General features: G+C 32.7%; 1 protein-coding gene across 2 annotated transcripts in view; it reads left to right on the top strand.

Moving 5' to 3' along the window:
• Window positions 1-13,103, top strand: part of LOC139517094 (protein dispatched homolog 1-like) — a 73,776-nt gene that overhangs the window by 19,050 nt on the left and 41,623 nt on the right. For both annotated transcript variants that reach the window (XM_071307773.1, XM_071307774.1), the window contains exon 4: window positions 8,034-8,095. In XM_071307773.1, coding sequence (XP_071163874.1) covers window positions 8,091-8,095 — 5 coding nt within the window. In that variant the 5' untranslated portion in view covers window positions 8,034-8,090. The remainder of the gene's footprint in view (window positions 1-8,033; window positions 8,096-13,103) is intronic.

Below are 13,103 nucleotides of genomic sequence, written 5' to 3'. Positions count from 1 at the left end.
TTTCAACATTGATAACTTGATATTAACCATTTTGATCTTTGTTTTATGGTTGATTACATGGTATATGGGCTCATATCCCCTGTTGAGGTAACCAATCAAATTTTATGATAAGGTGAAACTGAGATGCTTCACTCTGTCAACATATATTTGTTCCACCTATCAGAAGTTCCCCTTGAAACTTTGTATTAAACAATGCCATAACATCTGTTCCTGATGGATGCTTAATGGATGTGATGGGCTATAAGTTTAGTACCATTTAACCAGTCCTTTTCAGATTACAGTATGTTGTTACTCATGCAAAATTGAGGTCCAAAAACATATTGAAGATTTTCAGTTATGTGATTCAGATATTATGGTCCTTGATTGATTAAAAATAGCATTTTATTATTTTTCTGTATGATAGCTAGACTGAGAGATGTTAAACCAATCTTTTTCAAATTTGACTATACACTATTTTATTTCTCATGATAGAATGGACATTAAGTTTTAATTTGATTCTTTTGGTGTTTTGCTGTTCAGGAGGTATATATGGTCATAAGTGATTGATTGAAAAACATAGTTTTATACTGCTGTATCAACCTTTTTTAAACAATGATAATTTGTTCTAGATGACAATATTGATGAAGAATCTGATTTTGACATTTTTCATGTGTTATTCTGGACCTATGGTCAATGATTGATTTAACAATTATACCTGAGGTAGTTTAAATTTAATTTTCTAATGACAAAATGGAGATGGATTTAGCCAATTTACACTTCAGGAGTTATGGCCCTTGATTACTGTAGCAAATGAGTCTAATAAATGTAAGGAATTTGTGGTTTGGTGTCATTGTACATGTCAGTAACATTATTTTTAAGCTGATGTTGAACCTTTCTTCACTTTGCCACCTTATTGTTGACGTTAACAGTTTAAAATTATGTTTTCCTATGAGTCCACATAGAATAAACTTATTGTATTTAAACTTTCTCAGTACTATTTTATTATTAATACAGTATTACCCTGAATTTCCCTTTGTTGTGTTTAAAGATGTTGACACCTGCCTTGAGCTATTGATCTTTAGATTAAATCGTGTTTTATTTGAATATCATTTCTTCTTTGGCTTGGTCATTAGTTTTAAATTCAATTTCTACATCGTGAAAAATTACAAACAACAGATTTAATGCAGCATAGAAATTTATGAAATTTAGATAAAATTTCTCCCTTTATTGCCCAATTACTAGATGTATGTTCAGGAATGAATTTTTAAAAGGAACACCTACACACATATGTCAATTGATGAAAATAAAGTGACCTTTGGGAATCTGGTAGACCAAATATTCTCAGGTGAGATGTTCTGTGGTTGATTTTATAGCTTTTACATAAAACAAGTGTTTAATGATTATGTCAGGCTAGTTATATAAATAGTGTATCAATTTATTCTTAATGGTTGTAAATATGGTAAAATATAAAAACCTTCAAACATGGCTTTGTTGCTTCCTAAAAATCTTATCATCAAACCATACATATAAAAAAGAAGATGTGGTATAATTGCCAATGAGACAACTCTCCACACGAGCCCAATGACAAAGAAATTAACAGCTATAGGTCACTGTACCGCCTTTAACAATGAGCGAACCCAAACCTCATAAAAGGCCCCGAAATGACAAAGTCAAACAATTCAAACAAGAAAACTAACGGGCTTATTTATTATGATAAATTCCTATTCATTTGTATCAGTGATAAAATTTACTAATGACCAATTATCAAAAGACTTATTTTTGTGTGTTTGTTATAGATTTGATGTTTTTATATGGGATACCACAGTCTTTCAATGGGTCAAAACTTTGTTCAATAACTCAAAATTTGCTTTTACCAATTCCCATGGAATTAACTGATGTAAGAAAGCTTATACTTTTATTTAAAAAAAATATTCATGCACTTGTTCTAGTATTATACGATCTATTTGGTACAAACTTTATACTGTTTCTTGGGATTGGCGAATGAAGACTTGCATTAGATTTTGAAATTTATTTTGGTTGGTGTTCTAGAGTTATGGGTCTTTTCACAGTCATATTATACGAACTTTTTTTTATGACTAAAAGATATCACCATTCATGTTTTCAACAGAAAGATTTAGATGCCTTATAAATAATTCATTTGTTCTTGTGTCATTTTAGACCAAAATGATAAAATGAATTTGAATTTGAAATACGAATACGAATACGAAAGTTTTATTTTGATTCGGTTAACATATAACAATACAAACATAAGCTCTTAAGAGCTTTTTACCGAATATAAAATAACATAAACACAACATTAAAACATGCAGCATGCAGACAAGATATATAACAGCACAGGCATATTGAAATACATGCAAAGCACTTAGGCAAACCTGAAGTAAACCCCAGGATGATACCCAGATAAACTCGTCATTTAAACCCCCAAAGTTATGTTTTCACTATTTAGTTTAAACATATTTATTTATAGTGGATTGGGAAACAAGTTTTGCAACTTATATTAATCCCTTTCCATTTTGCGGGTGCGAGTGCTGCCTTGAAGCGAAATTAGCCTGCTCTTTTTCGAAATCTACAAGGGTGTCTGTTACGTGCAAGAGATATGGCTCTCTCTTAACACGGGTCAGCCATTTATCATATCCTTCCAACTGACTATCAATGTTTCCTCGAGACCATACTCGCAAATGGTGTCAAGGGAGAGCCAAAAATTCAGTCCCTGAAATTTTCATCCCGAACCGGGAATCTAACCAGGAACCTTTGTGTTAGTAGTCCGATGCACTAACCACTACACCACGGCTCTCTACTTTAGTACATATCTAAACAAGCCAAAGCTGAAGCACAACTAAAATTTATGCACAACTAAAATTAAGCACAAATAAAAAATTAATTTATTCTTGTTCTAAAGGAGTTAGAAGTATGCTACCCCTATGATTCCTATTTTTCTTCAATCCTTTCTGCTTCTTTCAATACTGTGTTCTATGTTTTTTGGCAACTATTGACTGCATTGATATGATATATGGATTAAAAAGTTGTATTGATGTTCTTAGATATTTTTAATCCATCTTCAAATCATGTCTGCCACTGACTTTGTTTCTGTCTTAAGTTTAAAGCAAGTATTTGTAATATAAACAATTCTAACAGTTATAAAACTGAGTCAATGTTGTGATGTGGCATCTTTCTTTTGTTCCTGAATTCCAATTGTTTTACTTTTACAGAATGAAGCAACTAAATAGATAATTGAACAATTTGAATTATTTGTTCTTGATCACCTTCAGATACTTCCTGCTAAAAAGTGCTAACTCATTCTGTCTCATATATACTAGTACCAGGAAGTCTGCTTACCAGCTTAAAAAAGTACAGCAGCACCGGATATCTATCATATGCTTATTTTAACATGACAGCTATAACATGTGTTAGTATTTTATACCATACTGATGCTAGATATATGTAGGTGTTAAGTTATCTACTATATGATACCAAATGATTGCCTACAATGTAAACCAGAGACATATAGATTCTACCACTGTATCGAGTGTAATACGATATTTATCCACTTGAGACAGTTAAATTTTCAAATTTAAAACGCGAGGCTTGCCCGAGTGTTTTAAATATTTAAAATTTAACTGTCGAGAGTGGATAAATATCGTATTACACGAGATTTGGTGGTGGAATCTGTTTCTCTAATGATTTTTATACGACCGCAAAAATTGAAAATTTTTTGGTCATATATTAGTATCACGTTGGCATTGTCGTCTGCGTCGTCCGAATACTTTTAGTTTTCGCACTCTAACTTTAGTAAAAGTGAATAGAAATTGATGAAATTTTAATACAAGGTTTATGACCACAAAAGGAAGATTATGATTGATTTTAGCAGTTTTGGTCCCAACATTTTAGGAATAAGGGGCCAAAAAGGGCCAAAATAAGCATTTTCTTGGTTTTTGCACTATAACTTTAGTTTAAGTAAATAGAAATCTATGAAATTTTGACACAAGGTTTATGACCACAAAAGGAAGGTTGGGATTGATTTTGGGAGTTTTAGTTCAATCAGTTAAGGAATTAGGGGCCAAAAAACTTTAAAAAGGGCCCAAATAAGCATTATTCTTGGTTTTCGCACAATAACTTTAGTATAAGTAATTAGAAATCAATGAAATTTTGACACAAGGTGTATGACCACAAAAGGAAGGTTGGGATTGATTTTGGGAGTTTAGGTCTGAACAGTTTAGGAATAAGGGGCCAAAAAGGGGCCCAAGGAAGCATTATTCTTGGTTTTCGCACCATAACTTTAGTATAAGTAAATAGAAATCTATGAAATTTAAACACAAGGTTCATGACCACTAAAGGAAGGTTGGGTTTGATTTTGGGAGTTTTGGTCCCAACAGTTGAGGAATAAGGGACCCAAAGGGTCCAAAATTGAATTTGTTTGATTTCATCAAAAATTGAATAATTGGGGTTCTTTGATATGCTGAATCTAACTGTGTATGTAGATTCTTAATTTTTGGTCCCGTTTTCAAATTGGTCTACATTAATTAGGTCCAAAGGGTCCAAAATTAAACTTAGTTTGATTTTAACAAAAATTGAATCCTTGGGGTTCTTTGATATGCTGAATCTAAAAATGTACTTAGATTTTTGATTATTTGCTCAGTTTTCAAGTTGGTCCAAATCGGTGTCCAAAATTAAACTTTGTTTGATTTCATTAAAAATTGAATAATTGGGGTTCTTCGATATGCCAAATCTAACTGTGTATGTAGATTCTTAATTTTTAGTCCCATTTTTAAATTGGTAGACATTAAAGTCCAAAGGGTCCAAAATTAAACTAAGTTTGATTTAAAAAAAAATTAAATTCTTGGGCTTTTTTTATATGCTGAATCTAAACATGTACTTAGATTTTTGATTATGGGCCCAGTTTTCAAGTTGGTTCAAATTAGGATCCAAAATGATTATATTAAGTATTGTGCAATAGCAAGAAATTTTCAATTGCACAGTATTCAGCAATAGCAAGAAATATTCAATTGCACAGTATTGTGCAATAGCAAGAAATTTTCAATTGCTCAGTATTGCGCAATAGCAAGAAATCTTCAATTGCACAGTATTGTGCAATAGCAAATATTTTCAATTGCACAGTATTGCGCAATAGCACGAAATATCTAATTGCACAATATTGTGCAATAGCAAGAAATTTTCAATTGATTGGAGTTATCTTTCTTTGTCCAGAATAGTAGTTGAATAACTAAATCATTGTTTTATACAATATACAATGTATATTCACTTTTACTACCAACTGATAAATTAAAACAATCTTTACCATTCAGTGATAACAAGCACCTTTTGTTACATTTTAATATTTTATGATGTATTTAAATTTTTTTAAGAGGATTAATATTCAACAGCATAGTGAATTGCTCAAAGGCAAAACAAATATTTTAAGTTCATTAGACCACATTCATTCTGTGTCCAAAACCTATGCTGTGTCAACTATTTAATCACAATCCAAATTTAGAGCTGAATCCAGCTTGAATGTTGTGTCCATACTTGCCCCAACCGTTCAGGGTTCAACCTCTGCGGTCGTATAAAGCTGCGCCCTGCGGAGCATCTGGTTAAACATTATGCAGGCAAACTTATTCCTTCTTTTCAAATGATCTGCAAAAAGATGTGTTCTTTCTATGTGACGTCATCAGGCATAGTCGCCTTTTTTCATGCCGTCACAGTAGGAATTTCAGAGGAAAGCAAGAAAAATTGACGTCATAATCGGATTTTAACCAATGAAGTACTGAGATCAAACGAACCACACGTTGATTAAATTTTTTTTTATAGAATGGGTGCAGAAAGGGATAAATTGACGAAGAATTAGAGAAATATATGTATGTTCCTGCCTATACCCAATGTTAAAAAATAAAAGAAAAGGTCATTTTTTTTAAATGGGTATTAAATTTTTTAAATAGAATATTGAATAAAAAAAAGCTTTCAAATATTAAATTTAAAAGCTTATAATGATAAAAAACATTATTTTCCATTTGTGACTGAGTTGAGGACATTGTTTGTCTGTAATTACAACACTTATATGTAAGTGTCCTGTAGTTGTGATATATGTAACCTTTTGCTTACAGCTGTTTCATATTGTCGCTTCATTTCCGTTGGGAGTCTGAAGTCTGGGTTTTTACTTTTTTCCACCTAATGAACAACAAAAAAGGTAAAGGCTGTTTAATCACATCATGATCCACTTAATTATTGTGTTTTTTGTTTACTATCAAACCTGAAAACAACTTTTAACCAGACAGACTTAGCTGGAAGCCTTTGTTACATTAGAAGGATATGTTAAGAGCCAAGATAGAATTTAACTGAACTTAATTCTGGGCCATTGACCTAAAGATATAGATTAATTTATGTTTTGTCTGTTGTAAAGTACTCTTGTTTTTAACTCTGACATCTGGCCCTAAGGGTACAATGTGAGCTTTTCCAATCTATTGGTGTGTTTTGTCTGTTGTTCATAATAAACTTTGGCTAAACTTTTAAATAAGAAAAAAAAGCCTCTCTGTCCACTGTTCAAAGTACAGCAAGAGTTCTACCCAAATAAGTTTTTTTTTGCTTCAATGGCTCTCCATTCTTTTCAACGTCAACTGAATTTAGTAAGTTTTTAGAAATTACTGCATGATCCCTCAACCTAAGGCTATTGATTGTCATGCTTATCAGGTATAACTGTAAGGCACAGTTTGAGCCCAAATACAAACCTCATGAATTGTAATCTGAAAAAAAAAATGGTTTAATTCTGAGGGGTGAGCCTCCTTTCTGAGTCTTAGTCACACCAAACAAACACCAAATACTTCAAAAAATTGTGACAACCCTAGGGGAAAAATATCACTTCTGTTCATGTTTATTTTTGAAATACATCAAGGAAAAAACTTCTTCCTTCTGCAGGTCCAGGTAAGCCAAAAACTTGCAAATTCATGATTTTTTGAAGAAATTACCTTCTTTATACTACCATATTTGAGGGGGGGTAGGAGGGGTCCTGATCCCGAAATCCCGGGCTTAAAAACACGAAATCCCGAGGTCCTGAATTTAAATAAAGTTAAATCCCGGATCCCGAAATTTGAAAAAAAGAATTCCCGGATCTCGAAGGGGTAAATCCCGAAATCCCGAGCTTAAAAACACCCGATCCCGGAGTCCCGATAAAGGTCCTATCCCCCCTCATATTTAGATCAGGTTCACTCTGAACATAACTCTTTTGAAGTCAATGGGTTCCCTGGGGTTCTCTTTAGCATGTTTACATGCAGATAAATGAGACACATCTATCAGCATACCTCAGTCTTATAGATAGGACACAAAATGTCAAAATTGATGCTTTTTGCACCTGCTGACCATTTATGGGGCAGATTACCTTCCACCCTACCCACCTCCTCATTCTAACCACCCTGCCCTGTGATCCATATCTTAGCTTTATTGGACTCCATGTGCACCACAGCAATTAAACAAAATCATGGCAGCAAAAAGATTATTATACATCTACAATGAAGCAGGCTTATACAGTTTTTGTCTTGTCTGTCTATCTGTTGACTTGTCAGTCTGTCAGTCTTGTCAGTACATCTGTCAGTCTGACCGTCCATCATTCATCTAAGTTTAATATGGAGGATAAATGAATTGATCACTATGTCTATGATGGTTTAGACCATTGTTTCCTTAAACAAACCAAAATGAATGTTGAAAAGATGTTTCCTGATGATAAGTCTACTTCTTTACATAGGATTACAACAAAACTTGTATAAAAGGGTAGGGAAATCACTTTTGCTTCTAAGCTCAATATATGTTAAAATTTAGAAAGGACATGGGAAATATGTCAAAGCGACAACAACCTGACCATAGAGCAGACAACAGCTGAAGGCCACCAATGGGTCTTCAATGTAGCGAGAAAATCCCCCACCCGGAGGCGTCCTTCAGCTGCCCCCTTAAAAAATATGCATTGATTTTAAGTTTACTCTCTAAGAGACTGAATTTGAAAATTTAGTCTGTAATTTTAATCTAATTCAATGATTCTTACTCTTCTTCAGGATTGGTCCTGTGCTTGTTAGAAGAAGATTGTGAGATTTACAAGGCAAGACTCCAAAATGAGGTATTTAAAAATATAGTAGATAGATAAAGTCTTTTAACTTATAGACCAACATTCAAACCAGGTTTGTTTATGTGACTTAAAGGGCCATAATAGCTACCAAATTGATGTCATCAAAGTTATATTTGATTTATACTTTACTCAAATGGATATCACTATTAATTACAAAAAATTGGAAATGTAGCTATCAAGAATGAGTTAATATTGTATTCATGGGGTAAAGTGGTAGACTTTGGAGTACGATGTTCAGAATGGATATGACATGGAATTACAGGAGATAAATTTAATCAACATGTGGTTTATCAAAATTTATCAATCTGATTAGAACTGGTGTAAATGCATACAGGATAAGAAAAAAAGAGATATTTGATTAGCATCAATTTTGTGTTATGAACATCTAGATGTCACTGTGTATCAATAGAGGGCAATATGTGGTATACTTCTATTAGACTCAACAAAAATAAAACACCAAAAGATATAAAAAGGTCAACACACTTAGGTGTTACACCATAAACCTAAATAGTATAAAAAGGTCAACACACTTAGGTGTTACACCATAAACCTAAATAGTATAAAAAGGTCAACACACTTAGGTGTTACACCATAAACCTAAATAGTATAAAAAGGTCAACACACTTAGGTGATAAACCTAAATATATGTCTGAAAAACTGCAGAGTCTCGGCAGTTGTAGCCCAAAACACTTACAAAATGAATAATTTAGACAAAGCAGAAAATTCAATTTTTTTATTTGACTAAAAAAATTATAATACAAACAATAACAAGAATGCTGATATGGGACAGATATATTAGTATGCCAGTTTAAATCTACCTCTATCCTTTCATCTCTTCTCGATGGAGTCGAAATTACAAGACTAAGGTTTGTAATTTTTTAGCTGCAACTCATAAAGTTTATAATCAGCTCTTAATTAAAGGTGAACCACTAGTGGTAAATCAATGATATTTGGTAACAATTGTATAAGTATTGGTACATGTCATTCCATAGAGATTATTCTACCTTGCCTTTTCAGTAATGGTTTATTTAGTTTGAATCTTTTGTATAGTTTACATGTTCCAGTTTGTGATATGGTCAGTGTTGCAATTTTAATTTGTATGAGAAAGGACTATGGGGTATGTGCTTTGCTCATTGTTGTCAATAGGTCTCTTGTGGAGAGATGTCTCATTGGCAATCAAACCACACTTTCTTTTTTTTATTGTCAATTTTTTTCCACAATTTGTTCGTTTTTTTTTTCTCATTTTTGTCGAGCCTGCAACTTTTGTTGCAGAAAGCTCGACATAGGGATAGTGATCCGGCGGCGGCTCCGGCGGCGGCTAGGCGGCGGCGTTAGCTAACTTCTTAAAAGCTAAAAAAAAGTTTACATTTTAGAAGGTGAAAGACCTGGATGCTTCATACTTTGTATATAGATGCCTCATGTTACGAAGTTTCCGTCAATCACATGTCCAATGTCCTTGACCTCATTTTCATGGTTCAGTGACCACTTGAAAAAAAAGTTCAGAATTTTTGTAATGTTGAATTCTCTCTTATTATAAGTAATAGGATAACTGTATTTGGTATGTGCGTACCTTGCAAGGTCCTCATGCCCGTCAGACAGTTTTCACTTGACCTGGACCTCACTTCATGGATCAGTGAACAAGGTTAAGTTTTGGTGGTCAAGTCCATATCTCAGATACTATAAGCAATAGGGCTAGTATATTTGGTGTATGGAAGGACTGGAAGGTGTACATGTCCAACTGGCAGGTGTCATCTGACCTTGACCTCATTTTCATGGTTCAGTGGTTATAGTTAAGTTTTTGTTTTTTGGTCTGTTTTTCTCATACTTTATGCCAAAGGTCAACTATATTTGGTGTATGGAAATATATTTTATGATCTATATGTCAGTCCCGCAGGTTTTATTTGACCATGACCTCAATTGCACGGTTCATTGCACAGTGTTAAGTTTTTGTGTTTTGGTCTATTTTTCTTAAACTATAAGTAGTAGGTCAACTATATTTGTTGTATGGAAGCTTTGTTAGCTCTACATGTCTGCCTGGCATGGTTCATCTGACCTTGACCTCATTTTCATGGTTCATTGGTCTTTGTTTAGCTATCTTGGTTTATGTTAAGTTTATGTGACAGTTGTAATAAAGCTTTATACTTGGACTATCAACATAATATCAATGATTTATAGTAAAGAAGGCGAGACATTTCAGTGTGTGCACTCTTGTTACTCTATGCAATGTCTCATTTTAATCCAAGTTCACTTTAAATTTGATAATACGGTAAATAAGTCAATGTCATTTACCAGTATTTATTTTAACATTTCCTTGATCTTAAGAACAAAGAGCATCCCCGAGTTGATCATATGACTTGTTTAAAGGTCAGAAAGTGATGAAGGTGATTGTCTACTAATGACATGATGTTAGATTTTGTTTACAATTAATAACGGAAGTCTCACGAGATGCCAGATGTGTCTTTACTTGAAGCTATTGTTGCGATAATGAGGACACAGTGAGGAAAGAGACACATACTTTGATGTTCGACCTGATTCCTAGTACTGTGACCTTTACTTTTCCTTGGCATGCACTGCAGTTCACGTCATCCCTAGACAAAACATTTACTCGGATTCTTCCTTTTGTCTTGATTTTTTTGTACTTGTAACCTGACGAAAGTCTACCGGTAGTTACGAGAAAAATATTGTTTAGTTTGTCTTGGTATTATTAGTCTTATGTCTGTTATAAAATGTCATATGAACCTTTATGGCATCATTATATTTGACTTGAAATCTTCTTGCTTTATGTAAGCTGACTGTAATTAAGTGATATACAACGTATCTTAGGTAAATATGAAATGGATGATAGAAAAAAAAAATGCTACATAAATTTGGAAATTTTTGAGTGCATTTGAACAGTGTACAAAAATACCAAATAAACTATTGATTATTGAAATTCTGCTCACAAATAATGCTATCAAAATTTAAAATGGGAAAAACACGTATCCCATCCCAATTTTCTCAACAATATTAAAAATCGCAAAAATTTCGGAATTAATAATAATAAAATAGAAAATAGTGTTATGGTTTGAACACACATTAAGAAATTTTGGTTCTTTAGATAAACCATGTATCAAGGGAACAATACCCTTTATTATTTCTCTATCTTGACAATTGCTAGATTGTTTTCCTACTGAAGGTTTTGATTTCGCATGATACTTCCTTCACCAATAAAAGTTTGACTGCAACAATACAGCTGATATTGGCATCAAACACCAACATACCATCAAATATAGATAAGTAGAATTTAAATTAATAAAAGAATTACCAAAGGAAGTTCCAATAAAATGCTCTGCAGGGCGCAACTTGTTGCGACCACTGAGGTCGAAACAGTTGGGGCAAGCTTCAATATTTGTTTAAATATTTGATGCAGCAAAGGTTTCTGACACAAAATGACATTTACCTATTATGACCAAAAATCCAAAAATCCAAAAATCCAAAATCTAAATACATACTGTAAATTTGGAAATTATTGTGAGGTTTCTTATTAATTCCAATAATGCGACAGGTTGATTATCACAAAAATGAAAACTGGCTTTCTGATATCTGATACATATGTTTGTATGCAGATTCTCCTAAAATTAATTTAAACTCACATTTTTGCCCATTCTAGAACAATCGCAACAAGAAATGCATGCAAATATTTTTGAATTTACATATCAGTTTTTAAAAGGAATCAAACCAACTTTAGGCTTGTGTTGACATCATTGGTTTCCACAAAAATAAGCTTAAACAGGAGGCCTAAACAATTAGGGTCTTAAATGACTTGAGACAGTTTGATGCTTGAAATCATGAATCCATCCGATGTCAGTATAAATGTGGAAATTAAATGAACTCCAAAAAGGTTCTGCTGTGAACAATTTCCAAAAATTCTTGGAAGGAGAAGATATGAGTCAAAAAAGGAATTTATGTGCCTGAAAATGAATATTTTGTTGTTGTTGTAGAAATGACTATTTTATGTGTTGAGGGTTAAATTAAGCCACTCTTATGAATTTAAGTTGATAAAGTGCAATGCTTCTTAGAGCTCCTAGTTTACCTGACTTCAATTAAGTTTAGCATCTGTCAGACCAGAATTGTCTAGTATATGTTGAGAAATGTTGTCATTAGATAATTGTATGATCTGTAACCTGTCATTGATCATCTAAGTACTAATGCTGGACACATTCTTTATTAATGATTGGCACTTGACAATGGAAGCCATTGTTAATTTTTTTTCGTGCTAAAAAATGAAATTAGACAGAACAGATATAATAAGTAATTTTTAAAAGAGATAATCGGAATAACCTAAAAATTGGACACCACAGCATTTTGTATAACAAGAAAACATGATTTATCAGAATGAAAACTCACAATTAGCAGAGAACAACATACAAGGTTCACAAACAGCAAAAAACATCTTATATTAGGCTCACAAACTGTTTCCCTGCAATAACTTATAAAGCTGTCAATAATTGATTTTAAAATTTTAATATTTTGATACCAATAACAATATGTGATATTAATGACAACATGGAGGTCAAGTCTTAATGACTATTTTCACTTTTATGTTCAGGAGTTATAGGCCCTTGATATATATATTGGAAAATGGCTCTTAAAGTCGTTACTGTTGAATTACTTCTGAAACATTCTACCAATTGTTTTCAAATTATGATACGTTGTAACCTGTGAGAAAATGGAGGCCACAGTAATTATTGATGATTTTCAGTTCAGGAGTTATGGACCTTATTTTATTTGAAATTTCACCTTTTTTTTTTATTTCATTTCTGTGCTATCACTTATGAATATCTACACCAATGCTTGAAAACATTTTAATATGTTGTTACTGATGAAAAAATGAAGGTTAATTTCAGTATCGATGATTTTCACGTTTACTTCCAGGATTTATGGTTCTTGATAGCTTGAAAAAGGAACTTTTTGTCATTTCTATGCAAATATTTATGAACAGCTCAACCAATGCTCAATC

Source organism: Mytilus edulis, chromosome 3 (assembly GCF_963676685.1).
Source record: "Mytilus edulis chromosome 3, xbMytEdul2.2, whole genome shotgun sequence".
NCBI classification, from domain to species: Eukaryota; Metazoa; Mollusca; class Bivalvia; order Mytilida; family Mytilidae; genus Mytilus; species Mytilus edulis.
Note: the sequence above shows the minus strand (reverse complement) of the source record. Positions and strands in the feature narration are given on the sequence as shown.